This window comes from Pleurodeles waltl, chromosome 12, assembly GCF_031143425.1.
Source record: "Pleurodeles waltl isolate 20211129_DDA chromosome 12, aPleWal1.hap1.20221129, whole genome shotgun sequence".
Classification (NCBI taxonomy): Eukaryota; Metazoa; Chordata; class Amphibia; order Caudata; family Salamandridae; genus Pleurodeles; species Pleurodeles waltl.
In genome coordinates, this window is record NC_090451.1 from 705,249,744 (window position 1) to 705,268,220 (window position 18,477).

At 46.3% G+C, this 18,477-nt stretch overlaps 1 protein-coding gene across 1 annotated transcript in view; it reads right to left on the reverse strand.

Moving 5' to 3' along the window:
• The window catches only part of SLC25A11 (solute carrier family 25 member 11), a 41,702-nt gene that overhangs the window by 13,196 nt on the left and 10,029 nt on the right, over positions 1-18,477 (reverse strand). The window contains exons 2-3 of the mRNA XM_069215671.1: positions 7,040-7,192; positions 4,413-4,619 (exon numbers count right to left, since the gene is read on the reverse strand). Of these exons, the coding sequence (XP_069071772.1) occupies positions 4,413-4,619; positions 7,040-7,192 (360 nt within the window). The remainder of the gene's footprint in view (positions 1-4,412; positions 4,620-7,039; positions 7,193-18,477) is intronic.

Sequence of the window (18,477 nt, forward strand, 5' to 3'; positions counted from 1 at the left end):
TACATTTCCCTGAAGAGAATTTAGAAAACGCTTTTCTCAGGAAGTTCTCTTGACTGCATCTGCTGCCAACTGTGAGCATTCTCTGATGTTTTGCATTTGCTGAAAACAGATATGGTCAATGTGCCCTGTTGAACTGAACAGTTGGTAGGACTGCTGAGAGCCTGTTTCCCATTGTTGAAAGGCCAGGATACTCCTCCTGGGCGAGTCTGCAAAGCACTAGGAGATGCTCTAGTTGTATGCGGTCAGAGTATTGGACCTCTTTGGAAAGGATATTTGTCTGGCCTTTCCTTTCTATCTAGTGTAGAACACTGCAGGTGAACTGTCCCTCAGGATTTTCACTATCTGCTCCTTCGCTGCTAAGAAAAGAACAAACGTATGGCAGAGACAATCTTTTATTATTTACTTCCTCACAACACCGCTCCTTGGTGCTAATTTTCAGTTTCCTCATCTACGCAGCGAAGTGTCTAAAAACAACGTAATCGGATTTTGAGATTTCAGGAAAGGTTTAACTTTCTCAGCTCTTCCACTCTTCATTTGCTTTGAAAACTGAAGCCTTGGGGCAAACAGCGAGTCCTTTCATGTCCTTTCCACTACAAGCACTTTATCAGATTCTCTAGTGCAGACGCTACAGAAATCAAGCTCGAAAAGACCATTCCCTCATTCACCATCCATGTGAAGACCCTCCCTCTTTCCTAAGTGTCCCATCCACCAGGGCCCTCTGCACATTGCTTCCTACATGCAAGAGTACCCGAGCCAGAGCGAGAACACCCGAGCCAGTGCACACACGAACACCCGAGCCAGTGCACACACAAACACCCGAGCCAGTGCACACACAAACACCCGAGCCAGTGCACACACAAACACCCGAGCCAGTGCACACACAAACACCCGAGCCAGTGCACACACAAACACCCGAGCCAGTGCACACACAAACACCCGAGCCAGTGCACACACAAACACCCGAGCCAGTGCACACACAAACACCCGAGCCAGTGCACACACAAACACCCGAGCCAGTGCACACACAAACACCCGAGCCAGTGCACACACAAACACCCGAGCCAGTGCACACACAAACACCCGAGCCAGTGCACACACAAACACCCGAGCCAGTGCACACACAAACACCCGAGCCAGTGCACACACAAACACCCGAGCCAGTGCACACACAAACACCCGAGCCAGTGCACACACAAACACCCGAGCCAGTGCACACACAAACACCCGAGCCAGTGCACACACAAACACCCGAGCCAGTGCACACACAAACACCCGAGCCAGTGCACACACAAACACCCGAGCCAGTGCACACACAAACACCCGAGCCAGTGCACACACAAACACCCGAGCCAGTGCACACCCGAGCCAGTGCACACACGAACCAGTGCACACACGAACCAGTGCACACACGAACCAGTGCACACACGAACCAGTGCACACACGAACCAGTGCACGAACCCCCGAGCCAGTGCACGAACCCCCGAGCCAGTGCACGAACACCCGAGCCAGTGCACACACAAACACCCGAGCCAGTGCACACACAAACACCCGAGCCAGTGCACACACAAACACCCGAGCCAGTGCACACACAAACACCCGAGCCAGTGCACACACAAACACCCGAGCCAGTGCACACACAAACACCCGAGCCAGTGCACACACAAACACCCGAGCCAGTGCACACACGAACCAGTGCACACACGAACCAGTGCACACACGAACCAGTGCACACACGAACCAGTGCACACACGAACCAGTGCACACACGAACCAGTGCACACCCGAGCCAGTGCACGAACACCCGAGCCAGTGCACGAACACCCGAGCCAGTGCACGAACACCCGAGCCAGTGCAATAGTTCAAGCCAGTGCAAGAACACCCAGGCAAATTCAGTTTATTTATTGAATCCTGCAGGAAATCGTGATGACAGTATTACGGGTTTCAGGGGCCAATCTGACATGGATAAAGCAGCAGGCTGGAGTCAATCAATCGCCCTCTGACGCATGAATAGAGGCATCACTCAAGTGAAGTTTGATGCAAAGCAGCAGACTTGAGAGGTTAACAATATCTGAATACTAAACTTGTCTGCACGTCTCAGAGTAGTAGATCATACACCGCATCTCGACTACCCATCCAGAATAAGTTAATCGCCTTAGGCATCAAAGATAGAGAAGAAACCTTGTGAAGAAAATTTCCTGCAAGCCTATGAAACACGGGTTTCCCAGGGAGACTACAACTGCACCCCTCTCGTCACAGCAATCATTTTACAATTTCCACGGCCGCAAGGAAAGTCCATTAGAGGAACTTCACAAAATCAAAATATTCTAACAACTTCACTGCTAACCTTCCTGGAGGAATTTCAAAGATGTTTGCTCTGGGATGCTGCCCCGTTGCATTATCTTTGAAGATGTAGACATTGGTCTGAATACTATTGAAAATTGACCCATAGCATAGATGTTTCTTTATTAGAGCGGTGTAGAGAACCCTTTTCTCTTGCTTTCTAACGCTTTGCAGTTTAGGTGAACAGCCTGTTGACAAAAAAAACTGCACTGTCCTAAAAAAGTGGTAGGAAGTGGATTTCTAACTTGCAAAATATGATGCTTGTCAGGGTAGAGTAGTAGGCTAACTGAAACAAGAGTAGAGTGGCATTTGAATAACATTTTTGTGGATTAGAACATCTTAATTGTTGGCTTGTAAAACAGATCTAAATAAAAGAACTGTTTGACCTCTGGTGGGTCTCTACAGGACAAGAAACAATGTTCAGCTTTGAGGATGATTGAATCCATCTTGTGTAGGTTCCTAAGTGTGAAGCACAGGTTATGGTGGATTTGAGCAATAGAGCGGAGGGATCTTCACTCGATCAGCACTGGCTCCTCATCAAGGTGTTAAGACTACCTATGGGAAGATGCTAGACCAGCTTCTTACCTTGGCCACTTCATTTTAGAAGGGCTTTACCAACAGACTAATTTTGACACCAACTAGCCAGCTATACAGGTAGACACAACAAAGAATGAGGAAGAATGGACTGCAACATAAACTTCAAAAAATGTTACTTTCAAATTGATGATTAAAAATGTTTATGCCTACGCGCTGGAGTAGAGCTCACATTTTGTTGTCTTGCTGTGCCTAGACTTTAAGCACTTTACTGGGCACGCATGAGCTCTTAAAAAAATACTACCTCTGTACCATTACAAACATGAAATACTGCATCAATGAGAAAGTCTAAGTTTAGCCTGTGATCAACTGCCTTTGTTTGTTGGAAGAAATAGAGAACCTTACAGGGAGGGTATATTGCTTGCCCAAAAACAAATATCCCAACTGACAGAAATCATTTAAACTGTGGAAGTGGGCGGAGAAAAATAAGCATCTAATTGGGCCGATCTGAGCTCTCTTGTAATCACGATTCAAAGGTTTTTCTGCCTCTACTGCGATTTCAAGTAGTGAGGGGTGGAAGCACATTGGGTAATAACCCCCACACTTTGCCAGGGGGAACCCGGTGACATTTGAATGAGGACAACTGTTTGGTAAGAAACTAAATATAAAGTAATCAGTACACAAAGCTTCAATCCTGCACCTCATGTGTTCCATTAACATCTTAAAACACTGCAAACAATACAACAACCTCTGCTTTAAGCACCATTTATGGGTGACTTCTCGTTACCTATGTTATTTTCCATAACAAAATTACAGAAATCATTTTTTTTCCCAAACTGAGCGAATGGTCATTATTTCTGTAAATCCTTGGACCACCACAGTAAATGCTGATGCCCCTCTAGTTCTCTATCTGGTGCACAAAGGGTATCGCACTGCCTGTCCAAAGGGCTTCACCAGCCCCTTCTATCACACGTCTCCTCCCATGCCTTGGGCTCTCTGCCTTCAGATACATACTGTGCCTTCAGCCTCCTGCATTCTACCTTCGCAACCCATCCCTGTCTTCGGGCCTCTAATCCTACACCACCCCACACCTTCAGGTCTTTCAGTATTCGGAATTTGAGAGTGTGCCTACAGTTCGTTCTTGGCAATCTTGCTAGAACTTCCTCCAAGTCCTCCTGTACTTATCTACGAATAGACGCAGAAGGCGACCGCCGTGAGGATAAGCATACATAGTTCCATCACATATCCACTGCCAGATTATACATGGAAGCTCACTGCCAAAACCAGGGAACACGAGCCTCAATATTCATCTCAGCCCCTATCTTACCTAATGGCTCCAAATCAACCCACAGGGACCACCACCAGAGCTGGGATACCCATCACCATCATCTGATGCAAGACCAGGGCAATCAAAGTGGTAAAATAAACTTAGGAATGCTACTTTTCCTGAACAATGCACTGGATGTGTTTTTCAGAGATGTCTGATCACACACCTTCCTACATGTGGTATAACTCCCATAGAACCAACAAGTGACTCACCTGCCATCTGATGTCATCCGAATAAGGGCTACTTCTGCTGGAGTGCCCACAAAGGCCCCAGTGGCACCCGCTGTCATGCCAATCAATGCCTTCATGAAAAAGTTGGGCGGAGTGCCATCTGCCTTGGTGAGTTTTTCAAACAGGATGGTGTAGATGCCCAGGCGTGTTGTGGTGTAGGTCGCCTGCCGCAGTAAACCTGCTGAGAGCCTGGGAAGGGGAAGTACAGTTAGTAAAGGTAAAATAGACTGCAGGAATCGGTGGCTTATGGTAGCAGACACAATCAACTCCCAGACTCGACATGAGAAAAATGTTGCTGGCAGCCATTATAGGACTCTGGAACTTAGTTTCCTAGCCCCTCGTTCTGACGCAAATTAAAAAATAATATAAGTGGGCAGGTTAGGGATACCCTGCCCCCACAGGCCACATGTGGAGGACCCACAGAAACACCCCCTGGGACCAAAATAAAAAAATAAAAAAACACAGCAATTTTTGCCGCGATCCCTTAGTACTCCTGCAGGATCGGAAAAAAACAGCAACCGTGGCCTTAATCTTCAATTTAAGGCCTCAGGGAACCCACACTAGGGGCTGCATTGTTTATTTAAGGGGACGGGGTTGCATGGTCGAACAATTAAAGACCCTGAGGAGCTCACCATGTGGACGGAATTTGCGTAAAGAGAGGGGAACCAAGCACACCCCACCACCAAGAGCCTCCAGAGGTCCTGTGACCCTATCCCCCAGGGCCAATTTCATCATGCCGCCCTCTCAAGCCATCATAAGCCAGGAGGAGCCCACCTCTGGAGCCAGAATGTTCCAAGAAGGGGAGGGGGCCACACACCCACCTCCCAGAGCCGTTAAAAGGCCCCCAGGCCCCATCCCCCCAGGGCTGTTATTCACATTAAAGGGTAGGGGGACTTCCCTGAGCCTTCTGTGGCCCCATGGACCCCATCCCTGCGGGGGCCGGCTTACTAGCTGTGCCTTGGGGGAGCATACCTGTACTGATAAGGACAGAGAAACAGATCAAGAGATTGGTCCCATCCAGAGGGAGCAGCATAAGTAGCTACTCCCTGTGGTGGGAGCAATGCAGGTGGGGGCCACAGGGGTCCTGGAGCTCCGCCCACAGCCCCATATGGATGGGCATCCATCCACCTAAGTGCAGGCCACTGGGAATGTGGTCACTGGGGTCATAAAACATTGAGGGGGGGGGGGGGGGGCGAGGTCACACAGCCTGCACCTACTTAGGGGTGGAAAACTGCCCTGGGGATGATAGCGTCTGAAGGGCTTTTTTAAGGCTTGGGGGGGGGGGGGGGGGGGGCAGTGTGGCCACCCCTCCCATTAATTATCCCATTGGGTCCCAGGGGGTGGGGTCTCCAGGACCAAAACAGGCTCGAGGAGGGGGGGCATGTAGCCCTCCTCCCCTTAGAAAAAAATGGCCCTTGGGATGGGATCCCCAGGTCCTAATGAGGCTCAGGGGTGGGGGTAGCACATGGCTCACATCCCTTTAAAAAGGGGAGAAAAAAAAAGTCCTGGGGTGGGAGATGGGATCCCCAGGGCCTAGTAAGGCTCGGGCCAGAGAGGGGGGTCACTTGGCCCCCTCACCGTTAAAAAACCTAAGGCCCTGTGGGATGGGGTCCCAAGGGCCTAATGAGGCTCGGAAAAGGACACCACATGGACCCACCCTCCATGCTAAGGTGGCCCTAAGTGGCAGGGTATGCCCAGACGTGGTTCCCTTACTTACTATGCCACTGGATTCAAGCTAGCCTGGCTGATGATGGGCGATACCCATCGAAACTGGTCCCAGGATCCTTGATTCCATTCCACGGAGGACCTGGCCTGGCAGTTCGGGCTGGACAGTTCCCATGGTGAGAAGGGTCAAGACTGATTTGCATATGGCTGGGCCCAAGCTGGGTTGGCATGGTGAGCGAAAGAATGATGAATTTAACCCAGATATGTGACTCGGTGAGTGTTTGATAAGTTTCACCACTCTGTCCATCAACCTTTTGTGTTGCCCACCACTCTATGCGGCCAGGACTTGTGGCCAGCCCACCCACCCCCATGTGCACAGCCCAAGGCGGTGTGCGGCGGGGTGTTGGCTCTATGTATGGTATTAAATATTACTTTATGTTAAAAAGACCCTAGAAATTCACTGGAAAAAAAAACAAAGGTTACAGTAACGTTATAGTTAGGTGTGATAAAAAAGATCTTTTTTGGTTTCAAAGAAAAACCTTAGAAATTTACTAACGAAACAAAGGTTAAAGTTACATTATAGTTAAGCCAATGTGTCAGTGACAACATTTACGTTTTGAACTAAAAAAAAATGACATCATTTATGATATCACTGGTTTATCTCAAGTGACACAGTTACATATGACGGACGACCGCTGTAAAAAGATGAGTGCATGCTGCGGCCCAGTTACTTTCAGGTCCTTTGCAAAGGTCATACCAGAACCTCCACCCATGAGAACCAGCCCCCATAAAAGCACACTCAAGTTCGTGTGAATATTGTCTTTTAACAAAGAACCTAAGAGCAACCGGTCTGATGTATGTCTTTCAATGAACATCAATACGCATTTTGAGGGTGCTTGTTGAGGAGGGTTCCATTTGACTTTGTCTTCTAGAGCTCATCTTACCCGGTGTAAATACCGCGTAGCCCCTCATTCCGCAGGATGCTGCCCACTGCATGGAAGCTGGTCTTGTACTCCCTCACCTTGGCACCTTCCCCGCTGAGTTGCATGCGGTTCTTCACTAAGTCGAGCGGCTGCACAAAGACGGTGGCGGCCATCCTGTGTCAGAGAGATGGAAGGAGGGAAGATTAGTCAGAGAGAACAGAGAACAAGGATTGGAGGTAGAGCACACATAAGAATTTTTCAGGGATGTCCTAGAGAGCTGCAGGAGTCATGTGGCATCTGAGGACAGGCAGGGCCCTGGATTCTGCAGGTATGCCTTATGTAAGGTCTGATATGCATGTGTACAAAAGGCATAGCCCAGGCTCCCCCTGACATACCACTAGACCTGGGGCACGATAATAGAGGATTTGTGAAGATGTGTGAATATGAGGGTTGTGGAGAGTAAATATATTGTTGTGAGATGAACCACAGGCTGGGACAAGAACAGTGTTCAAGGTGATGCACTAGCAACCACATGTTGAGTCACTCTCTACTATGACCAGGTTTAGTTTGATTGTCCAAGTGGCCACCAGACTAGAGAGCGCAGCACTGCAAACCAGGATGGGCGTGTAAGGCTATGCAAGGACCTCACAGCCAGATGCTTATCTTCTCATCCTATTTTCACCACTTCATCAAACATTGTGCGATTTTGTGAAAATCTTTTTATATATGTCCCCCAAATTCAAAATGTTGTTTAACTTTGTAATGTTAGCAGAAACATCTGCATATGGACTGTTCCAGTTACAAGTAGGTGCCTTGCCATCACATCTTAACATCCTGGTATCTGTAATTTAGTTTTAATGAATCAACCCCACAATAATCTTCTCTAACAGCCCATCACGTGTCACCCTTCAGTGTCCTGTCACACTGACTGTGGTTGCAAAGGTTCAGTACACTGTCTTGTCAAAATCAAGGCATACAGGTGCTTTGTGGAGACCTGGACGGGTCCAGATTGCAATCCTGGGATTCAAAGCTGATATTATATCCAGGGTCACTCACACTGGGAACTGAAAACCAACCACAAGGAATTGCACAATCACAAAACATGCTTTGTTCTATTTTTATTTCTAGTGCTATTAAGGCGCTAGAACATGCCCCACAAACACCAGCAGCTAAGAGGCGGGCACTCCAGCATCTTAAGTTCTTACATCACAACAGACTGATCTGATAATCAATGTCTTCAAGCAGCTTTAGATACGAATGACTATGAGGTGCCATGTTTTCTGGTTGCCAATGAGGTTTGCACATCCATCTCTGTGCCCGGGGAGTAACTCTTGGAACACTCTCCATCCCACCTCCATTTACACTCGAAGCTGCTACGGGATCAAGTTCACAGCCTGGGTATTAAACTCACACCCTGGTTATTTATTTCACATCCTGGGTATTCAATCTATAGCCTTGGTATCAAATCCACAGCCTCGGTATCCAGGTTATGCTGATGACACAGTTGTGTCTTAAAGCCTGGCTGGTCTAAGACACTGAATATTTCAACCCATGTCTGGGGCCTGGTCGCTGGTAGAACAACCTAAAACTCAACCCCAGGAATACTGCTGCTGCTTGCACCCCCAACCGTGACCATCATGTGAAGGAAACTAATGAGGATGTCCCGTCCTTGTCGTCACCTCTGAGTGATACCGAAAATATCAAAGCTCTTCAAAAACCACATGAATAAATGGGTCAGCTCTATTCCAGTTGCAAAGCAATACCAAACATGCGGGCCAGGGCTGGATTTCAAAAGCAGGCCAAGTGTTGGTTCTGGTAAGAGTCATGCGTGTCAAAGCCATGTTTGTTGAAAGTCAGAGTACAACTCATCTCCAGATCTTACCTCACGCAGCAGCTCACCTGCTGACAGGGGGCTCACACCTTTGTGCACATGTACCCAACCACATAGGTATTACATTAGCGACCACCATTTAAAGCCAGGTCAGCTCTCCAGATTGCCTTGCTCATTACAGGTTCCAAAGTAATCTTACATAGAAAGGATTCTTAGGTGGGCGTCTCTTGGAACGCAGTAAAAAAAAAAAAACATATTGCACCCATGACCCTCCAAAGAGTTATTAAAACTACTACACCTCAATATTGTTCTCATAAATTGTATGGAAATCAATACTAGGAACTACTCTTGAAAGACTCTGTAAAGATAAATCTTTTGGTGCACGATGTTTAATTGTTTACAGATTTTGTCAGCATAGTGGACCTCCCCAGGTCTATAACAAGCTAGAGAAAACCTTCAATAAATAACTCTGCAGTGTTTTTCAAAACCAACCTTCCTCTCTGCTAGGCCAGTGGTTCTTACACTCCTGTGAACCCTCAAATAACTCAGTACTGGAACCTGGTGATCCCCACTAAATCATTATTGGAATTTGGAGGCCAAGCCTGATTAATTTAAATGATTAGGACCAGAAAACAATACTCAAAATTACAAAAACAAGCATTAGTACAAAACAAACAACCCATAAATTAATAAATATTATTTTTAATTAACAAATATCTAAAGCCACTCATCGTCCATAATATATTCAGTTTGATGCACCTGCACTGTTCCTCAAAATCAATCTGAGGATAGCAACTTAATTTTTTGCCTCCAATTTCAAAATCCTTCACATGTAAAGAACGGTTTAAAATGTTCAACGTTGCTTCTTTATTTATATACACTGTAATGATCTGTTAGTATTTTAGTTTCTAAGCAGTCAAGGAGCCCTCAAGTAGGCGCTGTGGACCCCGAGGGGGTTCCCCACTCCACAGGTTAGGAACCACTGTGCCAGGGTATCTGTGTGCCATCAGGCGGCACCGACTCTCCTCCTGCCCACTCAGCCTAGAGTATCTGGCTCCAAGTTTGCTACAACTAATGGGATTTTTGGCTTCTTCTGTAGTAAGCGTCTTAGTATCTGGGACTCAGCGTACCACCAGCACGTTTACGCCCAAGAGGACTTTATTCCCGCCTCACTGTCCTCTGTGTGTATTCATGCCCTTGGGGGGGGGGGGATTTCTAAACCAGCTCCCTTTTGGAATTCACAGCTATTCAATATCCCTTGCACGCTGACATACAATGAACAGATGTGCTATGTGTACCATCTGCAAACTTCCGGCAGTTGCAATATCCGATGTATCCCATCTAAGACAAGCGATGTACAATGGTTCCATAGATAACACACAAAGCGGCTTCTACCATAGACTAAATCTCAGCCTCAGTTAGAACTCAGCTTACCATCTATCCTAGGCCTAAGAGAGAGATCCAATTAACTCCTGAGACTGGCCTGTTCACTGGTTTCTCAACTCACAACAAACTATACGCCGTGTTTTGTTCTTCCATACTTGTACGAACTGCTTGGAGTGACCAACCACCGGCCGTGATCTGCATTTAAAAACGAGGTCTCAGGGTACTGGTGAGCTTTTCTTTTAGGCTGCCCCATCTCTACAGGAATTGAACATATCTTTGCACGGAGACATCCAATTTGTGGAACAAAGTCGCTGCCTACACATTTACATATTTTTCACTAGTAGCTCAATAATTTTCTCACTGGGTGAACCAATGAATGACCAGAAAGTCTTTATACACCTGTCTGGTGCCACTTTCTCCACTAAAAGGAGGGAGGGGTCAACCCGAGATGTACCAAAGGTCCTCCTGGATGGCATTCATCCCAATAAATAAAAGATTGCTGCATCTGTGTCTCTTTCCCATGCTGCTCAGTCAAAATGATGGGGATTATGTTTCTTGTGCCAACAAATTCTACCAAAATTGACCATTCCTGGTTAAAGATGGCATCACACCCAACATTTTTTCACAAGTTAGATATACAAGTTTACCCTTGACGTTCAACTTAGAATTCTAGACTTTATTTTCAGGAGGAGGACAGGGATACAGAGGCAGGAGGAATAAAAGCATAAAACTCCAATGGGAAAAATGTCAGCCAAAAATACACGCACAGCTGACAAGGGAGATCCATGCAATGATAGGGGAAGTGGAAACAGATGGGAAGATATCTAAACAGGAGTGAGACTTCTTGATAACTAAAAACCCAAGAACACCATACTTTTTTTTTTACCTCGATAAAACAAACTAACTTAAGTCCCCCGGGATGCCAGATAGTTTCTGGAGTAGTGTCCATTTTAAAACCTTTGTCTCGGTTCTGTGACTTATTTCTAAAGCCATGGTAGAGGGGACCTTAGGCCATTTAAAGGATACTAAAAATCTTTTGATCCTCCTGAATGACATTATTTTGCTCTAGCAGAAAGTCCCTTATAAGCTTAGACACCGAAAGTCTCTATACAAGCCTTCCCCAGGAGTAGATACTAGGTGTCATAAAATAAATTATCTGTTCTGCGAAATTGAACTATTCCACCTCACCAGACTTCATGATGGAGTGTGCAAAACTAGCATTTACTAGAATAGTACAAGAGCACATAATATCTACAATGGTATGGTACTTCCCTGGGTGGAGGGGACCTGTCTGTGGGTGATTTTGAACAAGTTTATCCAGCATGCCTCAAATCCTTTCAGAACCAACAGTCACCTGGAAGAGGAACAAAGACAACATTTTGCTAATTTTGAAAGGTAATATAGATTCGGCTTTCCCCTTTTTCCAATGATTAAATAACTGCAGATAACATATTACATTTACACTGTCAGCAATTAGTCTCTTACATTCTTTCTAAGTGCAGATCTTCCCAGAACCAAGTGTCCTGTACACGGACATACATCATAAACCCAGATTTAAAGACAGCCTAGTGATATGTGATAGTTTTCACCAGAGATTAACGTGAGATAATTTTTCATAAGGGATTTTTTTTACCAATAAGAAGGAACTGTAGCAGGATCTCTGACTTTAGAACACAGACAATGACCCGCTACCCGGAACAGATTATACAGAAAGCTAAAAAGAGAGCCAGAACGGACATGCACTTTTGGAAAGAAGCTTTATGAACAACCACGATCAGAGACTGATATGTGTCACTAATTACAACATAGACGTAAATCAGGTGAAAAAGATAATTCAGAAGAACTGGCGTATCCTGAATGTAAGTTCCCTGTCCTGGGAAAATACAATGTTTTCACTCAAACGAGCAAAGCCACAGAACGTAAGGCATGGAATAAACACAAATGCAATGACGTGAACACGTCTTGCTGGATCATGTGACCCAGAAGACAATGAAATAGAGCTGGGCTGCAAACAAGGGCACATGCAGCGTCTGCAAGTAGGTCCTAGGAAGGCATTTGCCGGTGAAATACTAAGTGGTGGGGTGTTATAATAATTAGCATACCCCTGCAATTGAGGTCTCATTTAATTTCGAAATCTCTCAAACTTGGTATCCCGCATAGTGTAAGTAGAAGGTCGTCTCACCTCTAAGGCTTCTAAGAGACCTGAATATAAGTTTTGAGAAAGTATGTGATATGGGTGGGTAAAACCGCATGAGCTGGACACAAGTTGGAAATACCATGTCACCAATATAGGAGGATAGAATAAGAACCTCTTAAAGATTCAGAGTTGGAGAAACACAGTCTTGAAGAAAAGGAAAATGCATGCGCATCACTGCGAGTTCACGATTTAGCAGTGTGCAGTGCCCAACACAAAAACACATAAAAAAGAAAGACTTATACAATGAAATAATGTTTTAACGAAGTATCTGTCTAAAAAAGAATACCTTACCAACCGACAAGAATATGCAGTATGGTCTGCAAGCATGGCATGGAAGTGTGAATAATGCATGAACGATCAAGCACCAATAGTGTGGGATTCACATAAACCCCATCAATGGCAGCAGAAGTGGGGATCTATTATTCTTGTTGGTCCTGAAGAACCCATTTGACCGCAAGGCATTAAACAAGTGGCTGAAATGTAGCTCCTTGATGATGCAGGAGCCCAAACTAATTCTTGCAAAGCGATCTAGAAAATAATAAAGGTTTAGACATATTGGATTCCTAAATGCAATTTTAATCCTAGATCCCACCCGAAGAAAACCCACAAAGTGCTCTGATAATGTTGAGCCCCCAAAGGTAGACAAGATACCCTGGGTGAGAACCCGATGAAGCATGCTACTAACTAACCGTAGTAGGCGATGGTCCATTTAACAAAATAGGGTTGTCCCGACTAGATTACACAGAAAGGCTTTCCTAAAAAATATAAGTGGGCTCCCTCTCCTGGATTACAGATGTAATAGATGACATGTGGAACTAACTCAAAGTAAACCTTTTCTCTCCTCCTATTTGGGACGGTTATAATTTTACACCTTCTCACAACTGTTGATTCAGACAAGACTCTGAAACCAGGACTACAGTGGAGTACAAAAGTAACACCCTCATTTACCACCTGCCAGAGAGAAAGGTCTACGCCACAGGGAGCATAAGGTTTGGTATAAAGGAAGAAAGAAGTTTAGTTTTTTGGTAGCAGTGGAACTGGCTAAACCACAATTGCACTTGTCACTGGCATGGATAAGCAGGAGAAAACTATTGTGTTGGTGTGAGAAGGGTGGTGCTCAGGGCTTCAGATATTTCGCCTATTCGTAACAAGCTGTAAACTGCAGCGTGCACTGTAAGTATGGATTAACACCCTCCCTCCTGGAAAACTTGTAAGCAATTACAATCTGGGTTACCCAGTTCCCGTGTGTATGTAGAAGGTTGTGTGTCAACTTGAAAGAAAAGGACCTGGGGTGGGGAGCTACATGAAGCCTGAAATTTCACTCCTTCTCACAAAGAGAATGTCGGCTGCTTTGAACCTAGTTTCCTGGCACAGTCCTGTGGCCAGGACATAGTGACCCTCTTTAATACAAATTAATGCTTAACAATTAACTTAAATACTTTCTCAGGCATGAAAATATAAATATTATTTAGGGAAATATCAGAGGGCATACATGCCCCACTGCACCACAGTGTAGTCTAGTGCCTGCCCCCTAGAATCGGGCTAATGGGAGACTGAACACTCGAGGCCTATCGCTACCACCCCCTGACAAAGGTCCCTTATAAGTGAGATCCCCCACTCCTCCTGAATGTAGGTAGTGAACTATGCTAAAAGAAACTTTCAGTTTGTGGGCGACTCGCAAAGAGCATTTCTGTTACTGTGCATAATGTGCACATCAGGTTGCTTGGAGTATGGTGTACTGACAGCATTTCAAACACTCAAGCTTAAAAACATTTAAAGCTTTTTTGGGCATTAATGCAGCATATTTAATCTTTAAGAAAAGAAAGCAACTGCATATACTGAGCACTCACCTCAGACATGCCAAGGTATATGAATAATAAAACAGACAGAGAGCTACAGGTGTTGTCCTTGTACTGATGCAGGATCTTTTAATTGACCCCCCCCCCCGATTTTTTCTCGGTGTGCATGAATACCTGTGAGTTTACTGACATTCCCAAGCAACGTTCCAGGCTTTGCAGGCTAGAGGGTGCATCCCAAGCATGGACTCGAGCACAGGAGAGGGGACCTTCAACCAAAGGAAGAGAGGTTATGGGAGACCAGTGATTGGTTGTGAGTAACCAGGAAATCATGGCACAGGCCTTCTACTCTTACCCCAGCGGGGGAAGGAAGCCCTGTTCAAATCCATTTGGTTTCCCTTCACTCCCACGTATCTGTGATGGGCTGTGTCATGTACCATGCTTGAGTGTTTTTTGCTCATGTTTTGAGTTACATGTGGTTAACATATGTACCCACCTCATGTGGCATGGTTGGTGCCCTTTCCAAAGACATACTGCTTGCTGGAAAACTTCTGTTTCTAAGGTGATGGGTAAGAAACTAGTTTCTTGTTAACAGATCAGTCAACCTCAGCACCCCAGCGACTTCATAAAAAGTTCACCCTGTCTTGTGGGAGTAAAACATCAATTTATACAAGAACCGCACCAGAACACAAAACTGATCAGCGCCAGTGCCTGCTGATCTTCATGGAGTCAAACTGACCAGCCTGCGCAAGGTGTCCACATCCTGTGGCATTCTGTGGTCTCCTCAGTTTGTGTTGTGCCAAGGATTGTTTGGAAGGAAGTAGCAGAAGCCAACTCAAGGAGCCCGCAGTGTCTCTCTTGGAAGCAACATTTTGTGGTCCATTTAGAACCTACCCTTCGCCTTGGAAACCTTGGAAAGAAACGGGAAAATATTCTCTCCACTGGTCCGATGAGGACGCCATTTGTGAGCCTTGTACTCTTAATTTAAATAGCCATGGCTTACCACTAGTACCACCACTTTTTCTGAACTACTTCACTGAGATAGTAGGTTGTTTTAATACAGACTTCTGGAGAAGCTCAACTCTCCGAGCCAGCAGAATACCTGGCCCAGAGCAGGATGCTTGCCTGAAAGAGCGGTCCACTCCCACCCGGTGCAAGGAAAGGAGATGACCTGTCGCCAGGAGACGAAGGCTACATGCTAACTGTCTTCAGCAAGGGACACATCTAGGAGCCACACGGAACTTGCAGCTAAGCTTTCCAGAACAAAAATAAAGACATTGACCCTGCAAGAAGATCAAGGGTCAGCAGGAAACTTTCCACGACTGAGTGTGGTGAACCTGCATCAACCTGAACCTTTTATATGGTGGAGGGAACAAGGATTTCTGCACCTGTATGAAGCCTGACTGCACTGAACTTGCAACTGTGGGAAAGATCCCTCTACCTAGCCCTTCAGGCTGAAGATGTATGCTGCTATCAGACTGTCATGAGACAGGGGCTCTTACCACCTCGATCAGCCTACATCCAAGACCAGGAGTCGTCTGTTTATAGCCCAGACTTTGGAGATAACATGGAGCGGCAACCGGTTGAACATCAAACTGCTGCTAATGCCTCCTTTGTCTCCAACCACTGGAGTCCCTTTATCTGAACACATACATTCTGACTATAGCTCAGTTTGTGGCACCCTTGGCCCATCACCATTCCTGTGTGTAGAAATCCCTGCTCTCTGTTACATGGTGAGTGCCTGGCCACTTGAAAATATTTTTGGGTCTTGGGCTATTTTTAAAAGAATCAAGAGGCCTGGTCACAAAGTAGGCAGTTCCTGCTTCCACATCTGGGCGCTGAGACACCAGCACAGGGCAGACACATTGCGGCCTAAGCAATACCTCTTATGATACTGCCTCACACCTGTAGCGCAGCAGACTGCGTCTGCAAATAGTGGCATAGGAGAAAACTCTGCTCCTCAGCTTCACACCACCAGGGGCCTGTCACCACCACCAGGGGCTTGACATCATCTTTAGTGACTTATCACTGCAATCAGAGGCCTGTCCCCTCCGCCAGAGGCCTCTCACCGCCAACAGAGGCCTCTCTCCGCCACCAGAGGCCTATCACTAGAACTGCAGCTTCTTCACTGTGTGTTTCGGGATTAGAACTTAGCCACTAAACGTGCCCGGACCTTCAGTGCTGTTCCTCATTTCCACCTCCTTTTGATTCCAATATGTAGGTAAAGCCATTCTTGCTTATAGGTGTATCCCTGATTGGAAAATGGACCTTATTACATGTTATTAGTGTGGCCCCTGTATTTGATTTACAAGCCTGTTGCCACTTCCCAGAGTGAGGCTTCACTACTCACCCTAGGGACTGACATGGGGCACTGGATCACCAGTGGTGAAAGAGTGCGCCTAAAAGCCGCTAGCAGCGAAAGCCCCCCGGGCCTTCTTCCTCGGTCCAACAGCGAGTGCAAGAGGAGACCAGTGCCCACCTCAGAATGGCCATGCTGGTCACTGCTGCCGGTCGCTTGTGGAAACCTAGTGGAACTAGAGCTTCCGACGGATCCCTACTTTATGGGGCCTTGACAAAACAGGAAGAAACCAAATGCTTTGACCTGCACAGAACAAAGCTCCAGTCACTGCAAATAAAGTTTTACAATGTCTGCTGCTCTGACAATTCAGTACACACTCTGGGCTTTAGACAGTGCGGCTAGGCGACCCCACAGCCACCTGTTTTGCTTTACATTGAACAACGCTGCAGCAGGGAGTGGAGCTGCAGCAGAGCTGCTGCTGTACCTGTTCTGCCAAGAAAACGGTACCCTCAGGCAGAAGCCAAAAATCACAGTTTGATGGAATATTTCCCTCCCTGGATCTCCTTGTCACAGAATCTCTGTACAGTGAAGACCCTCTGGGGCAGGGATAACCAAAACGAACCATGGAAACATCTGAACAATGATCACAGCCAGTGGAAACCCAGCTTGCTTAACACGGACAACAAAGATGGGGAAGATGCGGAGATGCATTGACAACACCCAGAGAATTTCTCACAACCATCCCCTGATGTCTCACACAACCTACACAAGAAGTACTTCCGTAGATGTCCCACCAGGTGAGATGGATGTTGTATTACACATGACCCAACTTCGTACTGACCAAAGGAGTCTGCTGTGGGAAGGCCTGCTGTTGTTGGGCCTCTGGCTAATAGCGCTCTGGCTCAGAGACCCACCTGCATGGAATTAACTTCATGGAGCCTCCAGAAGTGAGAGAAGAGCTACACAGTACCAAAAAGCTCCACAAACGCCACTTTAAAATCTACTATGTTTGATATTAGGGGTTTCCGGCTCTGTAAAATGAATAATTTGGAGATGTAAAATCAATTTCAGTTTTTCCATTAAACTTGAGTTTGCTCATCCCCAGTTCAAAAAATTTTGCAGAAAGGCGGCACTTGGTCTCCTGCATCTTCATGGGGTTCAAATGAAGAATTGCTCAATACTGTTCTTAATTATCCTTGCTCAAGTAGGAAGCTCACCTATGCAGGGCTCTGTGCAAAAAAAGCTGTTGTCGCAGGAAAATGACATAAGAAAGCTTTCCACCCAGCACAGCACTTGGCAATCCTTGTCCATCAGAAAGGACGTGGTCAGCCTGTGCTCAGTGCCAACTCACAACTGGGTGATGTTGTGTAGATCTTGTCACATGCCCAGCCAAGTTCTGGCCCTCTGCAATCCTTGCCCAAGAACAGCAGCTTCAGAGCAGTGTGTGCCTGGCTGTCAGGTCTGCATGGTGTATACATCACATCCCAGCCAGGACATATTCCCAGGATCTCCAGCAGTGACTTCTTTGCATGCACACAACATGGGTGCACCATAATTTGTATGCCAGACCCATCATTAACCTTCCGCCACCCCTATCCACCAGCAACGACTTGTGGGCAATCTCTACTCGGTGCACACCCAGTGGGCATGATGGCTTGTAGGACCAGCGGACAGAGCCAGAGTACAACATCACTGCCCGCCGCCAGTGACATAGGGTCCGCCTTGAACGAAGATGGATTACAGGCACTGGATGCTGCTATAACGAGCTTCTTGGAGGAGGGTTGGGTCCTGTGACTTCAGACACAGTATAAGAGAGATTTCTTCTTATAACCCAAACTCACAGCCTCCAATCTACTGACAGCAGCCATTTGAAATCACCACTATTTACCTAACTTAGATGACCAGTAAAAGCATTGAAACAGGACCAAAAGCAGATGTCTCACACCCTTA